Source organism: Oryza sativa, chromosome 6 (genome assembly GCF_034140825.1).
Source record: "Oryza sativa Japonica Group chromosome 6, ASM3414082v1".
Taxonomy (NCBI): Eukaryota; Viridiplantae; Streptophyta; class Magnoliopsida; order Poales; family Poaceae; genus Oryza; species Oryza sativa.
Window position 1 is genome coordinate 17,747,003 of NC_089040.1, and position 19,036 is coordinate 17,766,038.

The 19,036-nt window shown below is 43.5% G+C and overlaps 1 protein-coding gene and 1 pseudogene across 5 annotated transcripts; one reads left to right on the top strand and one right to left on the bottom strand.

Moving 5' to 3' along the window:
- Positions 1-11,869: 11,869 nt before the first annotated feature.
- On the bottom strand, positions 11,870-12,861 carry LOC107281190 (probable protein phosphatase 2C 68; annotated as a pseudogene).
- Positions 12,862-13,219: 358 nt separating this feature from the next.
- On the top strand, positions 13,220-18,807 carry LOC4341082 (uncharacterized). 5 transcript variants are annotated; one of them, XM_015786387.3, is made up of 8 exons: positions 13,220-13,517; positions 14,674-14,768; positions 14,873-15,109; positions 15,205-15,375; positions 15,462-15,571; positions 16,920-17,029; positions 17,581-17,629; positions 18,497-18,807. In XM_015786387.3, exons 2-7 carry the CDS (start codon positions 14,718-14,720, stop codon positions 17,604-17,606), a joined length of 705 nt encoding a protein of 234 aa, XP_015641873.1. In that variant the 5' UTR covers positions 13,220-13,517; positions 14,674-14,717; the 3' UTR covers positions 17,607-17,629; positions 18,497-18,807. The 5 variants fall into 5 exon arrangements, with proteins under 5 accessions (XP_015641873.1, XP_066167629.1, XP_015641872.1 ...); XM_066311532.1 differs by having other exon boundaries at positions 14,678-14,768; XM_015786386.3 differs by lacking the exon at positions 17,581-17,629.
- Positions 18,808-19,036: the final 229 nt, after the last annotated feature.

Consider the following 19,036-nt stretch of genomic DNA (forward strand, 5'->3'; position numbering starts at 1 on the left):
TTTCTCGCAAAAAGAAAGAAAGATGTTTTTTAAGTAAATTTTTAGACTAAAGGTCAGAAGACCCGGCTTTAATAGAAAGCCACAGCGGCAGAGTTTTCAGCTGCGGAAACCAGTTTACATGAAGAACATGACATATACATCCTCCTGCGGGGTAACCTCCCAGGGGTAGAAGAACCAAAAGACAACTCTAAACATGCAGCGGAAAATGTTTCTCAAGGAAAAGAGGGCCTCCGCGTCGCTCTCGCGCGGGCGGCTTGGGGGCGAAACCCTAGCCACCCGCGCCGCCACCCCTGCCCACCCTCGCCACCTCGCCGCCGCCGGAGCTCGCCGCCGGAAAGCCGCGCTGCCAGCCGGGAAGGCGGCGGCGGGGCCAAGAGAACCGGCAAAGCTCTTCCTCGGCGCGGGAGGACGGAGCGGCGCGCGACGGTGGGGGGCTCCGGCGGCCGGCGACGGCAAGGGCGCGGCGGATCCGGCGAGGGGACACGGCGATGCGCAGACGGCGGTGGAGGATGGCCATGGGAGGGAGGTGATGGCGACGGTGGCGATGGAGCGGCGCGTCGTCTTCGGCTAGGACGCGGCAGCGGCGACTCCTCCCGGCGTGGAGGCGGCGGATCCGGCGCCACTCCTGCCGGATCCGGCCGGAGACGGCGGTCGGAGGGGAGAGGAGCGGATGCGGCGCGCGTAAGGAGCGCGGAGGGGCAGCCGGCGGCTGTGGACGCCGGCGCTCGCAGAGGCGCGGCCGCGGCGGTGGAGGCCGGCGCTCGCGGAGGCGTGGCTGGCAGCAGGGGAGGCCGCGTTCTCGGAGGTGTGGCCGGCGACGGCGGAGGCTGGCCCACGCGCGAGGGGCAGCCGGTGACGGCGGAGAGCGGTGCAGCGCGACGAGGAGCAGCAGAGGACAGCACTGGTGAGGTTGCTGTGGTTGGAGGATGGAGGCGACGGCGATGCGACCAGGCGGCCTACACGGGTAGCCTGGTTGAGGCGGCGACGACGGTAACGCCATAAGGGGGTGTTGAAGCCTGCGGTGAGCTTCCTTCCAGGCGTCTGTCCTCTTGCGGCGGTGGCTTGCCGCCGTAAGATGGCCACGTTGGATGGGCTAGTGCGGGGGAGAGGGGATCCATCCTTCTCTCTCACCCTCTCCCTCTCCAATCCATCCACGTGGATGGAGTGGAAGTGCAACGGAGGTCGAGACTCTTCTTTGATGGCCGGCCAGCGGCGAGGCGTCGGCGCAGCGGCTGCACGTCGAAGGGGATTTGCTGGTGGTTCCGCTGAAGCTGACATGCATTCTTTGGCGCAGGAGAGCAGAACAACGGGCGAAGGCCTTGCCTACGAGCCGGCAGCGGCGACGCCTGTGAGCGCCGCTTTTCTCTTGGGACGTTGCTGTGTTTTTCCTCTCCCAATGGGTTCTTCAGGTGAAAACCACGTCCTATTAGGACGAGCGGCGGCGCTACTGGCGTCGTTTCCTCGTTGGAGGCGTCGTTTCAGAAGACCCATTCCTTAGGGGTGTTGTGTGCTTGTTATGTTTTAGCTGTAGGATCAGACGTAGACGTGTGGTGTGGTTGTATATTTTCTTTTTTCTGTTTATAGTCTCCCAGGACTATAGGCTTGTATTTTATTTCTGCTCTATCAATAGAAACGTCGCACTATCTTGTGCGGGTTGTTTCAAAAAAAACTCTAAACATGCAGCTCACTAGGCTAACAAACGCATCATCAAAGAACTCATCCATTTGCTGATACTGAGCAGACCTTTCCAAAATGGTAAATTTTGCTATAGAACATCGTGACTTTGTGGTTTTAGCTGTAGGACACGGTACGAAATGACTTTTGGGGGAAGACACTCTGTAAATGTGGTTATTTGCCATGGGAAATTGCATCCATTAAATTAGTGTGTTCGTGCTAACAAGGCGAGAGATGGCCCACTTTTTTACCCAGCGTGACCAAATTGCCCCTCTTCCTCTTCTTCCTTATCTCTCTTGCTCACTCTCCCTCACCTTCCTCTCCTCTCCAGCGAGGTCCATGAGCTGTGAGTGGTGGTGCGACAAGCGAGTGGAGCGCGCAACTAAAACGGAGGTGGCACAATGTGAGGACAAGGTCTGCAGCAGAGGACATTGTGCATCTCTCCACAGGACGCCCCTCCCAAAGGTTGCCATGCCTCGATCCGTTCAACAGCGCTAGCTCGGTTGCTCCTGCACGCCATCTCATTGGATCTGTGTCACACCCGGAAAATACCTTTCCTGAATGCTACTCCCTCCGTTTCACAATATAAGACTTTCTAGCATTGCCCACATATATATAGATGTTAATGTATCTAAACACACACACACAAATATATATATATATATATATATATATATATATATATATATATATATATATATATATATATATGTCTAGATTCATTAACATCTAAATGAATATGGGCAATACTAGAAAGTCTTAAATTGTGAAACGGAGGAAGTAATGTATTAATCCCCGTCCCAACAAAAGTCGAGGTACACCACATAAACTTGATACAAAAGACACATCTTTATTAATTATCACGATAATATTTACATTATTACAAAGGCACATAAGGCCTGACAACAAAAGAAAAACAGCAGCGGACTAGCGGGCCTACGGCTCCATCTTCACAGGCACTCAGCTAAGGTATAAGCCAGGACTCCTCCCAAAACTTCTTTTTCAACACGCTTCTCTAACTCGAGGGGAAAAGATTGAGCAAGGATGAGTATAACCACCGTACTCAGCAAGCCACACCGGAAAATGCACTTAATGTAAGGGAGTACAAGGATTCGTTTATAAGGGTTATTTTGCAGTAAACAAGCATTTCAAACATTTAATCGTTTAAAGGCATTTTAATAAAACCATGGCCTATCTCTAGTCAAATTATTATCAAGCCGCGCTCCGACGCGATCTTGCCTTAACCCAGGTCCACAAGTTCCCACATGTAGTTTCCAGCCTAACAGATTAAAATCTCTAACATTGGATCATTGCTCCGCTTGCCCATAACCGAGGGTGCGGCTATTTGAATAGATTATACTCTGATCAGAGGTGCACAACATTGTCCACAAGACACAATCTTAACATCATGTCAGCCATGAATCGCCGTACCGAAAAGATACCCAAAAAAGTCAAGATCATGACATAACCCATCGTTTAGTACAGTCCTCAACAACCATAGACCGACATAGACTTCCACGGCCAGTAGACTCTGGGACAGGTGGATAGTCTATGCCCCCGAGCACGACTGCCAGGAACGTCCGCCCGATGCTTGGGCCTCATTCATCCCTATCCATGTCTTCCTTGTTCATGACCGCACTAACCAATGCATTAAGCCTTACCCATTAGACATGTGGTTGCACGGAATATGGTTTGCAATCGTGCCTCGAAGACTAGTTCTTATGTCGGCCGAGGTGCAACTAGCTCAACCAAGCACCTCGAGCCTAGCCTATCGAAAACAAGTTTGGGAATTTTGAAAGGGGAATCCAACATATCCAAGTCCACAAGCCTCTAATCCAACATTATCCAAATTATAGGGTCATTCCCAAAGTCTACATATTGTAAAACATCTATTTCTTTCTAATTAAGCGGGGCTAAGCATAATCCTAAAATTTCTAGTAAGTACCACATATAAGGTTCTCACTAGCTGGTTTTTGTTACCTAGGGTTGTTAAAGGTAAATACACAATATTCAATAAAAAAAGCCATAACAAGCTCCGATGGCCGTACCTGTTGACGGCTGTTAAGTGCCAAAATAACGCCGTCAATGCCTGCATAAAACCATAAAAGTAAAACATCTAATGTAGTGGTAGGGTTTATTTCTAACCAATTCCATGGGTGTTGGTGTATATTTGGATGCAGGTGACGAACCACCAAAGTTGAGACAAAAGATACATAGAGGAGGAGGTGAATTAAACATCCATGTTCCAGCCTATGGAGCTTTGGACCTACAAACCTAATGAAACACATTCAAATGGGCCAATTGCATGTACATTTGGGCTGAGGGGTTATCCACCAAAGCCCATGAGAAAATTCGGAGCAAAATGGGCCAGAAAGGGTTTGGCTGAACCAAGTGGTTCGGCCGAACCCCTAGCTGTGCCGTTCAGCCCCAAACTTCACAGGCCGGCAGTTACTGACTTGCTATGACGGTTTCTACCGACTTTACCTGAATAACCGTCATCAGCTGGACACATGGCACTAGGAGGATGAAGATGCTCATTGGATGCTTAGAGGATCACCACTCTCTCAAGTCACCTTCACACTATAAATACCCTTCTCTTCACCCTCATTCACACACACCAAAGTATGAGCTGAATTACAAGAGGCTCTAGTGTACTTTATTGTATATTAGAATAGGGAGAGAGTAAGATAGAAGGAATCGGAGGAATCCCAGAGTTGTCGGTAATCTCCTCCTACTTTTGTATCTTATTTATTACTCTGCTTTAATAGAAATATCATTCTGAGTAATTAAGGTTTGATTAGTGAGAATTACTTCTTGGTTAGTTCCTAATTAGCATACGGGATCATTGTTCACTATAGTCCATTTATTTATAGTGACTACTTTAGTGTTTGATCGGCACTAGAGTAGTTATTAATTGCATAGACGCGGTGTCTGGGTAATTAATCTCCAGTGGTTGCTGCGTATCCCACAGTACGTTTGAGGTGGGTGTAGAGGTGGTGACAGCCCTCAAGAGCACTTAAGTCCTCCCTGCCCGGGTACGTAGTAGAGCATCATCTGGGAACAGCGGGTTGCCGGTGCCTGAAGTATTGCGTTAGGATTAAACTTAAGCTTTCCCTAGACACTGTTTTCTCATTAGGAAATTCTCTCTGCCCTTTGCCCACATTAGCTTTGTGTCCTTGGATGAACCGGAGGAAGAGATAATCACACATGTTCCCTTGGATTCGATACCCTTGGAATACTCCATAGGGGAAGTGCTACTTCGGTAATCCGTGCGCTTGCGGATTCTATCTGTGACGTTAAGAATTACCAACAAGCATTTCTGGCGCCGTTGTCGGGGAATGGTTGCTGTTTATCTCTGAACCTTGTTCATCCTCATATCGTTTTTATTTTTTTCTTTCTTCTACCTTCACCCCTACTACCCTAGAGAAGTATTCCTGTAAAACCTTCTCTACCGATGGAGTCACAATCTATCTTCCAATTATCTGCTCCTCGGCGCGAATTTTACGAGCCATCTCCTTCATCGGAGCCTATTTTAACACCTGCCTATGAAATTCGTCCCGAATTCATCAGTATGGTTAGGGAGAAATCTTTCTCTGGTTTAGGCCATGAAAACCCCTACCATCATTTGCGGGAATTCGAGCAGCTTTGCTCGTGCCTTACGATTCGAGGCATGAAGCAAGAAACTATTCGGTGGAAATTGTTTCCGTTCTCTCTTCGTGAGAGAGCAAAACAATGGTACACATCTACCGTCGGGTGTGTAAACGGTGACCGGGAGAAATTGCGAGACATGTTCTGCCTCGCATTTTTCCCTGTAACCCGTATTACTACTCTTCGTGTAGAAATCCTGAGTTTCCAGCAGATAAATAAAGAATCGATTGGTGCAGCCTGGTCCAGATTCACTAATTTAGTTCAGTCTGGCCCAACCCTGTCTATACCCGATTACGTGCTATTGCAACATTTTCATACGGGTTTAGATAGGGAGTCTGCATTCAACCTTGACATAACTGCTGGAGGGTCATTCTTGCACAAAACTCCCGCCGAAGGCAAGGAAATTCTCGATCGCATATCGGAAAATGCCTCCTTTGTCGGACAGTGTGTTGAACCCCATCCAGAAGCATCTGTGTCAGGAAGGGAGGAACCTTCTTTTGCTGAGCCTGAACCCGAGCCTTCAACATCTTCGGGTCTGACTAAAGAGTCCTCCGTGGAGCCATCGCCGGATTCCAAAGAAATTCAAGCTCAGGGTTGCGCTCCTAAATTCAGGGATGATCCTCATACTGATTATGAGAAAACCTTGACAGGCATCCTCCCTAATAATATGCTGATAGAGGAAGTAATGGCGGTTCTGCTTCATGATTCCCCTGAGTCTATTCTAGAACAGGATGATCTTCAATTCATTAAAAAAGATTCTGGCGAGACTCTTGAATTTCTCTCCAAAGAACCACCATCACAACCTCCTATCGAGCCTGAACCTTGTCCCTCTGGCCATTAAGATGTTGTTCTCGACAGTTGTCAAGAAACAACATCATTCTTGCATGATGCATCTCTTGAGAAGGAGAACCTGCAAGCCATGGACAAGCTTGAGACATCAACTCTAGAGGATGAGAACTCCACAAATGAGCATGAAAGCTTATCTTTCAAAGTTCCTCAGTGTACATGCTCACATAAAGAATCCTCAGAGTTCTGTCCGATTAGTATCACTTCCTTGTGCGAGAACCATAACCACCTTTCGGGCCTTACCTCTAACTTGTTTAGAAGGTTGGTTGTGGATGCTTTTATTTATCATAAATATTGCAAATCTCGTATGTGTTTGTGGCACTAATCTTGCAGCGAGATGTCTCCATGGTCGAGCTTGTGACCATAAACAAAGAACTGCCGGGAGATACCCCGGATTATCTTGGTACATTTTCTTTCCAATAAAAGCAAGAACCAGTTTTTATGATAGAATGCACCTTCGGGTATTCTTGGTCAATAACCATTTCAAGTTGAGATTAAGAACGAGGGAACGTACGATGCCTAAGAACTCGGGAGCAACATCAACTGTACATTTTGGTGATCCTTGGTGTTGAAACACACTTTATGAAGACTCCAACATCACACTTGGTTTTTGACGTCTTGCGACACCAAAGTCCAAGTGTGGGGGGAGGTCGACGAGCTTGCATGACGAGTTCCATCAACCAAGGCCATCTTGGTTTGCAATGGTGTTAGTCTTACCTTGCTGAAAAAAAGAAGAGAAAAAAAAAGAAAAAAAAGAAAAGAGAGACAAAAAAAAGAAATGAAAGATGGGAGAAGAGGAAGAGAGCAAGAGGGCTAACAGGCTACATCTAGATCAAAGACCGCATTATTTGCGAGTCTTTAAAATATAGCCATACACCTCGCTAGCAGCGATCATGCTGCCTCGCTACACCTAGCCCCTCTCTTGAGCTCATGTGCTGCCTTGGATTAGCCTTCATCCACTCCTAGCTGTGCACAACTTCTCGCTCCCGCAACACCTACATACATACAAGCAAGAGGAGATTCCCTCTTCTTTCCTAGGTGTTTGCTGCTCACTCTAGTTGGCACTTGCATACTTGCCCAGAAAGAGATGCATCCTACGTCTCTTCAGCATTGCACCGACGGAGCACGCCTTCAAGGCACAAGGTTATTGCACCAGAGGTGTGTGCATGACCAAACCGCTCGCCTGAGTTGTCATGGTTAAAGTACCTTCCTCCGCTACAATCTTCATCAAGACGGAGGAGAAATCGACAATCACATTTGACCATGCCACCGCTTCAGAGATTTCAACATATACATCATGTTGGCGATAAGTACACTCAGGTATACGAAATGCTGCAAAAGATTCACCATTTTTTTACTCATGCTTATCTCTAGTGGAGTCTGGCTTGATCATACATGGTTATGTGTCCTCAGTCCATTTTCGTATGCTATGGTTTGGGTGGTCGTCGACATTCATAGGCTTTTTAAATTAAGCATGATGCTTAGGATAAATAGCCTGCTTTAATCAAAGTTGACGTGGTGTCAAGTTTGCCTAAATGAACCATAGAGCTAGTACTATCATGGACTATGGATGTATACCCTTCGTGGACTAACCCCTGCAGGAAAACTTTTCAATTTGACGGGTGAGTTCTCAAGCACGAGTGACACTGGAGGTAAGTCAAGGGCTAGGAACAAATCAATCACCTCTCAAGGTGCACGGTACGTATATTGCCAAATGCTCCTATGCTATGTTATATAACTTTATCTCAGCCCTGTATGAGTTTTTCTTAAATAAAAGTTTGGTGAACAAAAATTTTTTTTTTAAGAATGAAAGAAATGTCTCTCGAAAAAAACATTTTTCTCTCAAGTAAAAAGAAAAAAATGGCAAAAAATAAAATTTATGGCAAATTTATGGGATCCATGCTTATTAAGTTTTCAATCCAATTCCTTTCTAGCATGGATGTGAACCACTAATCTTGAGGCTATGATAAAATCTTTTCAATTTTTTTGTAGTTCCTCGGGTATTTGTTGTCCACTAACCTTTTACAGGAAATAAAAAGACAACTAAGGAGTAGTGTACAATAACTTCAACATTCATACCACGCTCCTTGGACTACGAGAAGGCAGATGTACAAGGAACCAAGCAGAGCAAATGCAATACTTTGTTACAGTCGATTCGGTTCAAAGCTTGGTAAGTCTGATCTGGTAAGAATCTCAAACACCCTGTGTATCATTGCATCATATATCCGTGCTGCTAGGATACCCACCGCGCTCATTGTTGCCATAAAAAAATAAATAAAAAAATAAAAGTGAAATAAAATAAAATAAATTTAGGCACTTCATGCGCCTAGAGTTACTTGAATAAAATTAGGCTCACCGGTACTTTACCCCGGTGGAAGCCCATTTTGCTTTCCATGTTTTTGAATAAAGACAAGGTACAAAACAAGTGTGGGGGAGTCTTTTCGGAACTCCTGACGCGCAACAGCATCGACTGAACATAACAATGTGATGAACACTAGCCCACGGCTGCGCACAAAATTCAGCAGTCAGAACCAAGTCCTAGCTGGGTCGGCCGAACCAAGTATTCACCCGACCCTTGCCTAGTCCGACTCTGTCATCCTTCGCCATGTGGTCAGGTTTGCACGTCTCCTCCCTTATCCTCCCCTGTTCGTGAGTTAAACTTGGCAGAAAACTTGAATACAATTTAGTTTGATTCCGAATAAAAATTGAAAACATTAACTCTCAACGAATAGAATTGTCCTATGATTGATCATATATACCTTTTATTCTTTGCTAACACTTGTTACTTGTGAACACACATCTATCATGGGGAACCTTGCTAATCTAAGTAATTGATATACGTGATATGGTTATGACAAAAGAAATTCTTGTCCAACTGTCATGATACTTGGGATTTTGTCTTTGCGAAAATTAAAAAAAGTTCTTTTAGAGCAATACTCCTCCGTGACTATATTATTACCCACCAAGTCCATATATGGTTATCATTGCAAAAACTATATATATGCATAGGCTGCTTGACATTACATTAAGCTTTGTCAAATTATTGTGACCCGTGTGAGATGCTTTTCATACTTCCATGATCAAGATCGCACGCACACTCCACATACACACACTATGCTAAACTTCTACACTGGAAGCTAGCATCCCTCATCCATTATTTATTTTATTCATTATCCACAAAATAAATACTCCATGTCATTTATGCCTTTTCCTCCAAAAATTCTTTCAAAGAAAAAAACAGAGATAGAGAGAGGCATGGCTATGCAAAAGAAGGAAAAAAAAAGTATTGCTCATACAAGTATGGAGCATTGATAAAAAAAAAGAGAAAAAAATGAAAAAACAAATCTTGCTCATACAAAGTATGGGCCATGATTGAAAAAAAAAGAAAAGAGATAGCCATGCACTCTCTTAAATCTCCAAAGAGAAAAAATTAGAGGAGGAGGTATATCAAAGGAGTTGTTATCTTTTATTTTCCTTTTTCCATCCACAAAACTTGCTATACACATACACATACCCATGCACATATCACACACATGCACATTCTTGATCAGAGAGTATGACTTGGTATCTCCTTGGGTCTGGTATTTTGGCTTTGCAATATATGTGATGCATGTATGCCCCGATTGATCCCTACCGAGCCCCACCTATACAACCTCTTAGAATAGGGACAATTCGGCAAACATGCCTTGGTGAGGATCCACAAATAAATTCACATGAGTGATATGAGAGAAGGTCATTTGAGAAGTATAGCTACTTTGCAAAAATATATAAAAACCCCCAAGAGATTGACAGGAGGATTAAGGAGGACTTGAGTCACGACCGTTCCATTCATCAATTGCTCAAGGTGGTAAGTTAGACACTTGAAAAGTTCACAGGTACAAGTATGGCTTAGAATAATTTGTGTACTTGTATTATATCTTGGGAAATTTTATTCCACATTAATACATAACCTTTACTCAGGACGAGTAAAGAGCTAAGTCTGGGGGGTTTTGTTGACGGCTGTTAAGTGCCAAAATAACGCCGTCAATACCTGCATAAAACCATAAAAGTAAAACATCTAATGTAGTGGTAGGGTTTATTTCTAACCATTTCCACGAGTGTTGGTGCATATTTGGATGCAGGTGACGAACCACCAAAGTTGAGACAAAAGATACATGGAGGAGGAGGTGAATTAAACATCCATTTTCCAGCCTATGGAGCTTTGGACCCACAAACCTAATGAAACACATTCAAATGGGCCAATTGCATGTACATTTGGGCTAAGGGGTTATCCACCAAAGCCCATGAGAAAATTCGGAGCAAAACGGGCCAGAAAGGGTTTGGCCGAACCAAGTGGTTCGGCCGAACCCCTAGCTGCGTCGTTCGGCCCCAAACTTCACAGGCCGGCAGTTACCGACTTTACCTGAATAACCGTCATCAGCTGGACACATGGCACTAGGAGGATGAAGATGCTCATTGGATGCTTGGAGGATCTCCACTCTCTCAAGTCACCTCCACACTATAAATACCCTTCTCCTCTCCCTCATTCACACACACCAAAGCATGAGCTGAATTACAAGAGGCTCTAGTGTACTTTATTGTATATTAGAATAGGGAGAGAGTAAGATAGAAGGAATCGGAGGAATCCCGGAGTTGTCGGTAATCTCCTCCTACTTTTGTATCTTATTTATTACTCTGCTTTAATAGAAATATCATTCTGAGTAATTAAGGTTTGATTAGTGAGAATTACTTCTTGGTTAGTTCCTAATTAGCATACGGGATCATTGTTCACTATAGTCCATTTATTTATAGTGACTACTTTAGTGTTTGATCGGCACTAGAGTAGTTATTAATTGCATAGACGCGGTGTCTGGGTAATTAATCTCCAGTGGTTGCTGCGTATCCCACAGTACGTTTGAGGTGGGTGTAGAGGTGGTGACAGCCCTCAAGAGCACTTAAGTCCTCCCTGCCCGGGTACGTAGTAGAGCATCATCTGGGAACAGCGGGTTGCCGGTGCCTGAAGTATTGCGTTAGGATTAAACTTAAGCTTTCCCTAGACACTGTTTCTCATTAGGAAATTCTCTCTGCCCTTTGCCAACATTAGCTTTGTGTCCTTGGATGAACCGGAGGAAGAGATAATCACACACGTTCCCTTGGATTCGATACCCTTGGAATACTCCATAGGGGAAGTGCTACTTCGGTAATCCGTGCGCTTGCGGATTCTATCTGTGACGTTATGAATTACCAACAGTACCCGCCTGCGAAAGAAAACCCTAACATCGGCGAAAATGATTTTTCTAGGAGTGAAGGAAATATAGGAAATGATAAGTAAAACAATTATAACTCGGTAAATTTAATAAAGTGAATACAATAATTTCAATTAAAATACTTTTCACAAATTAGGATTCAATATGCTAAAGGAGAGCATGACTTGCCTTGCTCAGAGAAAAGGAGGGCTTCTGAAGCTTCCACGACAAACTCAAACTGCACTATGGAATCTCCGAAATGATGGCAACTATAAAAAAAAAAAAACAAGCCTACAACTCTAAAGAAAGAAACGAGAACAATAAAGAAAAAATAACAAACACAGGTTCTTTATAGCTTAATATAATTTTTTGAAGCAATTTTTTTTAAAAAAATCTTTAAAACATAATTTTTTAATAGTTCAGTAAACGTGCGCGTGTGCGGAAAAGAGGTTAGTTGGAAGGCAAATTTTACTACAGGACACTTCGATTGCGGAAAAGAGGTTAGTTGGAAGGCAAATTTTGCTACTGGACACTTCGATTTCGTGGTTTTAGCTGTAGGACACCGCCCGGACTCACTTTTGGGGGAAACACTTCATGAACGTAGTAATTTGCCAATGCACACCGCGCCGATTAGAATAATAATTTCTTATTGAAGAGGAGAGAAAAATCACGTGAAATGTCAAAAATACTCTTGGCCCACGTGTCAGCTCTCCTATCTCTCTTCTCTTCTCTCCTATTGCCACCTCGCACGAGACCTCATTGCTGATGACGTCCTAGAGGCCGTCGCTGGCGAGGATGAGGCACTCATTGCCGTCCGACCTATCGGTCACCGTCACCTCCGGCACGGGCGCGCCGTCGCGGCGGAGCATGACGCTGGAGTCCCCGCAGTTGGCGACGATGACGTGGCTCTCCTCCACGATGGCCACCACCGTGGTGGACCCCATGTGGTCGCACTTCCACCCCTTGCACCGGCAGCTGCCGCTCTCGGCTCGGCAGCCGGCAATCACCTCGGCATCCATCCTGGCAAAACTCCGCTCCATGGCGCCTGTCCAAGACGCCGGCTCGCGCGGCGCCGCCCCCGCGCCCATCTCCTCCGCGACGAGCTCGTGCATCCGCTCCCTGCACGCGTCCGCCACGTGCGAGCAGCCATGCCCGTCGAACACCCCGTAGAAGTCACACCTCGCTGCCGCAACATCCAAGTCCTCCACCTCCCCATCCACCGGCGCGGCGAACGCCTCGCGAAGCGACGCGATGTCCTTCGTCTCCCTCCTCCTCCCCACGACCGACGCTGCCCCGTGCCGCTTCGCCACCACAACCACCTGGCCTCGCCACTGCTCGCCCGACGCTTCCTCGTCGTGGCCTCCTTCGTCGACACACCCGCCGCCGCCTTCCACCTCCCTGCCCCCTCCACTCCCGCCTGCCGCCTCCTCCCCGCGCGCGCCCTCGATCGAGGAGGCCAGCAGCCGCGTTATCTTCTGGGAGAGAAGATAGAGAGATAAGAGAAGAGAAGAGAGATAGAAGAGCTGACACGTGGGCCCAACGATTTTTTTTTTATATTTCAAGCGATTTCTCTTTACTCTTCAACCGAAAATTATTATGGTAATCGGTGCAGTGTCCATTGGTAAATTACCATGTTTATGTAGTGTTATTCCCTAAAAGTGAGTTCGAGCGGTGTTCTACGGCTAAAACCACGAAATCATCAAATTGTCTAGCAAAATTTGCCTAGCTGGAAAGAAGGGGAAGAAACACGGTGGAGTCCGGCTTTGCCTGCGCCGCGGTACACGTGAAGCTCCCGTTTTCCTCCTCCGTCCACTGGGCACGGGAGTGGGCTGAGAAGAAGACACCATAAACGAACTGTCTCCCTCGTCTCGTCTCGTCCCGTCGTCCCGCGCGTCACCTCTCCTCTTCCGCTACGCCGCGCCACCGCCACCGCCTCCGCCGCCCTAGGGCCCTTCCCATCCCCACCGGCTGCGCCCGCCGTCCGCAGCCGCTTCGTTCCCTCCCCCCACCCCGTCGCCACTCGCCACACCGTGGCCGGGAACGGCAAGCCACACCGCACCTGCTGCTCTCCTCCTCCTCATCTTCGCCGCCGCGGACCGAGCCACTCTCCGATCCTACGGGGAGGTAAGACGAATTTCTCTGTGGTTCCCTTTGATTGGTTCATCGGCTGGAGGGAAGTACTCACCGCAAGGGCGGAATTATATCCGTGTTTCCGTGCTTAGGTTTTTCACCCCCGGGTTCTATATACTTCTATTTGATCAGTGTCGCTTTTACATTCTTCTGGCCCAGACATTACCAGGCACGCTGCAATTATGGTTGGTTCTTAGATTGAAGTAATTTAGGACGTGTACTGCGTGCACTTGCTAATCTGTGGTTATTTGCCGTTTCGGCTCTAGTTTGACAAGTTTTAAGACGCATTTGGTATTTTTCGACGGGATCTCGCCTGAATTTTGGGCGAAATTCTGTTCAGATAGTTTAGGGCGTATACTTGTGCTAATCTGTTCAATTTGGGGCGTATATGTATCATAATGTATGTAGTGACTTGAACAATTCATGCCCCCGCAGTGCAACTTATATATAGAAGAATTAGATTTGCTACTAGAAAACCATATCCGAGAAAAAGTCATCGTTCGACAGCCAATTCACAGTTACGAACTGAGCTGCTGCCAGTGGAATTTCCATGTTGCTGTACCAACACCAACATGAAGGCATGTGAGCATCCTGAACATAACTTTGAACATTAGACAACTTGACATCAGCACAGCAAATTACGTGTGCAGATGTAGGCCAGAGAACAGGAGAAATAAGGTACAATTCTATGGTACAATGCAACTAATTCTAAGCACAAATAGATGTAATGGTATATGGTTCTATCAACTTGATGTAATCGTCTGAGATTAATAAAAGCTTCCTTTATAAAAAAAATAGTAGCCACATTCTCTCATCTGGCTGAACTAGGTGCCTGCATACTAGTAGTGCGCATGATTGTAAAACCAGTTCTTGGATCCTGAAACCATTCAATTGCTTCGCAATAACATGTTTAGCGTCGTATGGAGTCAGTTTTCCTACATTATAAGCTAAAATGTCATTTTCAGAGTATAAATCTCAGTAATCATGCCTTTTTGTATACATTTCAAAGATTCTGCAATGATATGAACAAATGCAGATTGTTTTCCCAACTAAATGCTATATTTGTTCTACATAGGGATGGGCATACTACTCTTCATTATCTTGTGTAAATTTTACATTATTCTATCTAAAATCAAGACCATTCTTGCAGGTAGATCTATAATTGCAAAGTTTAGGCCCTAGCCAAATCTCAGAATGGAAATATCTGGTCCAGGTGGTGGCAGCAACCACACGCATCTAACTGAGGTTTTTGTTTCCCTCAAAATCATTTTCATTTGGCATGTCCCATGAGCATTACAGCCTATTGACTCGCATTAAGCCTTTTAAACTTTTTATTAACAACTCTGCAGAGAGGAGAAATATTAGAGGATGCACATGATAAGAAAGATGAGCTGCGAGCTGAAGATCTTGAACTGAAGTTAAATGAACCTTTTCTTAACTTCATGAGACTCAGACTTATACCGCAGTGGGGTCAAGGCTTTACTTCTGAGTGCCAACTCAAAACTGCACAAGATCAGCTTGAATGGCACAGCCAGATAAAGCCAACAAGATTGCCTGTCCTGGCACTTCACATTGGCAACAAAAAGGTATATATGCCTGAATGTACTCTTGGTTTTCTATAAAATGTTTGCTGTTATGTGCTGATCATGATGATTCTGTTCATGGTTTTGAACACATTTAGTTCGCTCGGACAAATGAATGCGACATATTTGTTAAGTTCTTCTACCACAAAAAGTCAGTTATATTCCAAATGTCCAAGGACAAGCTGTGTAGGAAGGTTGACATCCCCTTCGACGACATTACATCCTTTTGTTTCGTTTTCGGACAGCAGTCTGATATCCTGACAATAGAGGTGTGGGTTTTTCCCCTTAAACAGTTAATGCTGTTGTAAGTTCTTGTCTATACAAGAACAAACTGCCTAATGCTCCTCTTATGCAGGTCAAATCTTCATTGATACCCTTAAGTGCTGCTAAGCCACTTCCAGGGAAGTTTCTTGATTGGAAAGTAGATTACTCAAAAGATGATGAGTACTATTTTCCTGAATCAAAGTAAGAAACTAGTTTATTTTTACAAGCCTTTTTGTTCTGTTCTATGCTGAGCATTTTGAGGTGAACTACAATTCATTGGAACCATTTATCTTATATGATATGATGGTATTATTTTCCTATTTGACTATTTCCTTTGAGGGTCAAAGGCTATTTGACAATCTGAAGGTCAATTCTGTCTCTGTACACCATTACTTTACACGTTAGTATTTGGAAAGAGAAAAAAAAAGAAGGAAAGGACCAATTTATAAAAGGAAAACATGCCATTGATTCTCTGGTGCCTTCCATTAAAAAAGGGACACATATGCTATCACTAGATATTAAACTACACAGCCAGTTTATGTGTAAAAAACTATTCATATGTTCCATAAATTTATTATAAATCTCAGATATATTATGTGATTAATATGGGAATTATAATTTTGAAATATCATAGTTGGTTTTACCTTTTAAGATTATAATATCCTCTCTAATTTGAATTGTACGATATTTTTCTTCAGCCTGTTATTGTACTTGTCATACAACTAGGGTGGTAAGTTATGTTTTTTTTTAAGGTCTCATGTACCCTATTATTGTATTTTTACTCCAGCCTGTTATTGTATTTGTCATACAGCCTGTTATTGTATTTTTAACTATTGCTTTAAAGGTCTCATGTACCCTATTAAGAGTTATGTTTTTTTTTTTACAGTATGCACACATGTGCATGAACTGTCCACTCTTTTCAATGCAATGGATCAGATTAGTTAAGGTCGGGCTATACATCCACAACCATTTATATCATCTAAAAAATTCCACAACCATTTATATTGGTTCTTGGAGTATTTCATAGGCCAAATTCTTAGTATAATTCTGGCAAATAAAAATTTTATGGTAAATGATAATGCCTCTAGAACGTCGCATTTCCACAATCTGTCAGATTACAAAGCCAACTTTCATAACTTAAAGAAACAACTTCCTGAATTTTTGCCAAACTGAAATTTTTTTAATTGCTCAATACCTGTCCATAGTTGGCTTAACAAATGTCCTGTATACCAGTATGCATTTTGTCAACCTTCAATTGATTAGACCACGCAGGTGGATTACTAGACTTATTTGCAATCCATCTAACTTATTTGCAATTATAACAATAGTTCATGTTCCCCGTTTTAAATTAATCATTAGATCTGATTTGTTTCCTCGTATTTAAGGGATTACAATGTCCTAAACGTTCTATTCCTACTAATATATGAGCCAAGCCTCCTGCCTCTCGTTTTTTGTTAAAAAAAAATATATTCTGCTTTTTAAATCATATTAGCATACATGTCCATGCTACAAATCCCAGCATTCACTTGGGCTTTTTTTTATATTTCAGATCTTTATGGGTTGAGGCTGAGAAGGGGAGCTTGGAAAAGACCTATGCAAAACTCAAGTACACTAATCCTCATTTGACATGCTTGTTTACGGATGCAGGGGAACAAGGAGGTATAAATCGGAGAAGAAACTTTTCTTCTAGCTAAAATAAAAGAATTTTGCTAATTTATGGAGTTGATGCACTATTTAATTGATATCGTTTAGCAAATGAAACATAGCATATGCAATCTATCTTTTGGCTCAAGAATTTCACAGGACAGAGATATGGTATTAGAAGTAGGCTATTAAGTAGCTCTTAAAATAAATCGTGGATACATCTGTACCATTAACATACTGAAACAATTGCCATTATTTGTATCAAACTGATATGATTTATACAAGTTAAATCTTCCAAACAATCATGGGTTAACAATGGTTTTTTCGCATATGTATTAATACACTTGCTTGATTTTTAAATTGTCTAAGTTTTTTTTTATTCCATAACTTTCTTCCAAGTACTAGTAGAAGAATCAAAAGGCATGACAATTTTCAATTCTCTAAAGCGACTAGGAGATAGAATATTTTCAGGAACAAGAAAACTTATATTCTTCTTTAGTGCAAATGCAATATCTATATTTGAATTGTATCCATTTCTCAAAATAATGGAAGCCTTTCTCTTATAGAAACATCTGCAAGACATGCCACCTGATGGTGAATGCATGGAAGAAGGAGGTATCAATCATGGAAGAAACTTTTCTTCTAACTAAAATAAAAGATTTTGCTTATATATTTATTGCTATATATGATTTATGGAGTTAATACACCATTCAATTTCAATTGATATCGTTTAGCAAATGAAACATAGCATACGCATCCGTCTTTCGGCTCAAGAATTTCATGAGATATAAATATGATATAGGAAATAGGCTTTTAAGTAATTCTAGATAAATTGTCCTACATCTATATTCTTAACGTACTTGAAACATTGCCATCCTTTGTATCAAACCAATAGTGATATATACAACTAGTTAAATGTTAAGTCAATGGTCAACCAATAATGATTCTTTTTTGCAAGTGTTAAAGACACCTAGACTGATTTTTAAATTTTCTAGAGCTCTTTTTATGTAGTTTTCATTGCAAACGATGGATCTCCTTTTGTAGCTCTCGAATTATGAATGTTTCCAAGAACAAGAAAACTAGAAGAATCTTCCTCTCAATTTACTGCTGTCCCATTCCTTTGATTTCTATTAGTTTCTTTTATTGTTTAATGCAATAGCTATAGCTTGATATAGAATCCATTTATTAAAGTAACGGAGGCCTGAGGAAATGGTTCAAATATCTCTATTCCACGCTTTAGATACCGTGAAAAATGATACATGTGAAAATTGTGCATTTCAATCATATACATCCTCACGTGCAGCACCAATAACCATGCCATGTCAGTTTGGCCAACAATGGTAGTGGAAACTACAAAATCATCTTACATACGGAGTAGTTAGCAAGTATTACTGAGTGTAACACAATTTTAACTAGCCCCTAAAATGTATTTCGTGTTTTGACTTTCAAATATAAACTGACAGTGATATGATTCATTTGTAGGATCTGACTGGCTGCATGCACCATACTGGGGTTGGGAGGCAACAGGATCGCCATGCTTCCGAATAAATCAACTGCACCAGTGTGGAAGCCGCATCCTATGTATTGTTAAGAGACCTGGAGCTTCGATAGGACACAAAACTCATTGCACCAGGAGTGGATCGGTTCACATCAATCGAGTTCTTTGTTGACGATGGTGGCAGCTACACGATGTGCCCTCCATGGGACACCGTCTGTGGCCTCCCCAGCCATCGCCGCGGTCACGCTGTGCTTGCAGATACCTTCAGGATAGTTGAATTTCACCTCGTCGTCCATGTTCTGTGTTTGTTGTACTTTATTCAGCCTCCCAGAAAAGATTGTTGCTGTCACGGTTCAAAACAACAAGAACTAAGCCTACTAGGGTAAATGGTAGAAACACCAAAAACCGAAAACATGTAACTGAACTAAAAGCTACCCTCGAAACCGATGCAGATCTCTCTGACTGGAGTTGTTGCACCGGTCTGACCGCATAGACGCCTCTAATTTGACCGGTGTAGTCACTTC

What these genes read in the sequence shown, in the direction of transcription:
- LOC4341082 (XM_015786386.3), top strand. Translation starts at nt 14,718, where the DNA reads ATGGAAATATCTGGTCCAGGTGGTGGCAGCAACCACACGCATCTAACT. An exon ending in ACCACACGCATCTAACTGAG is followed by an intron (nt 14,769 to 14,872) that starts GTTTTTGTTTCC and finishes ACAACTCTGCAG; the next exon opens with AGAGGAGAAATATTAGAGGA. An exon ending in TACTATTTTCCTGAATCAAA is followed by an intron (nt 15,572 to 16,919) that starts GTAAGAAACTAG and finishes TTTATATTTCAG; the next exon opens with ATCTTTATGGGTTGAGGCTG.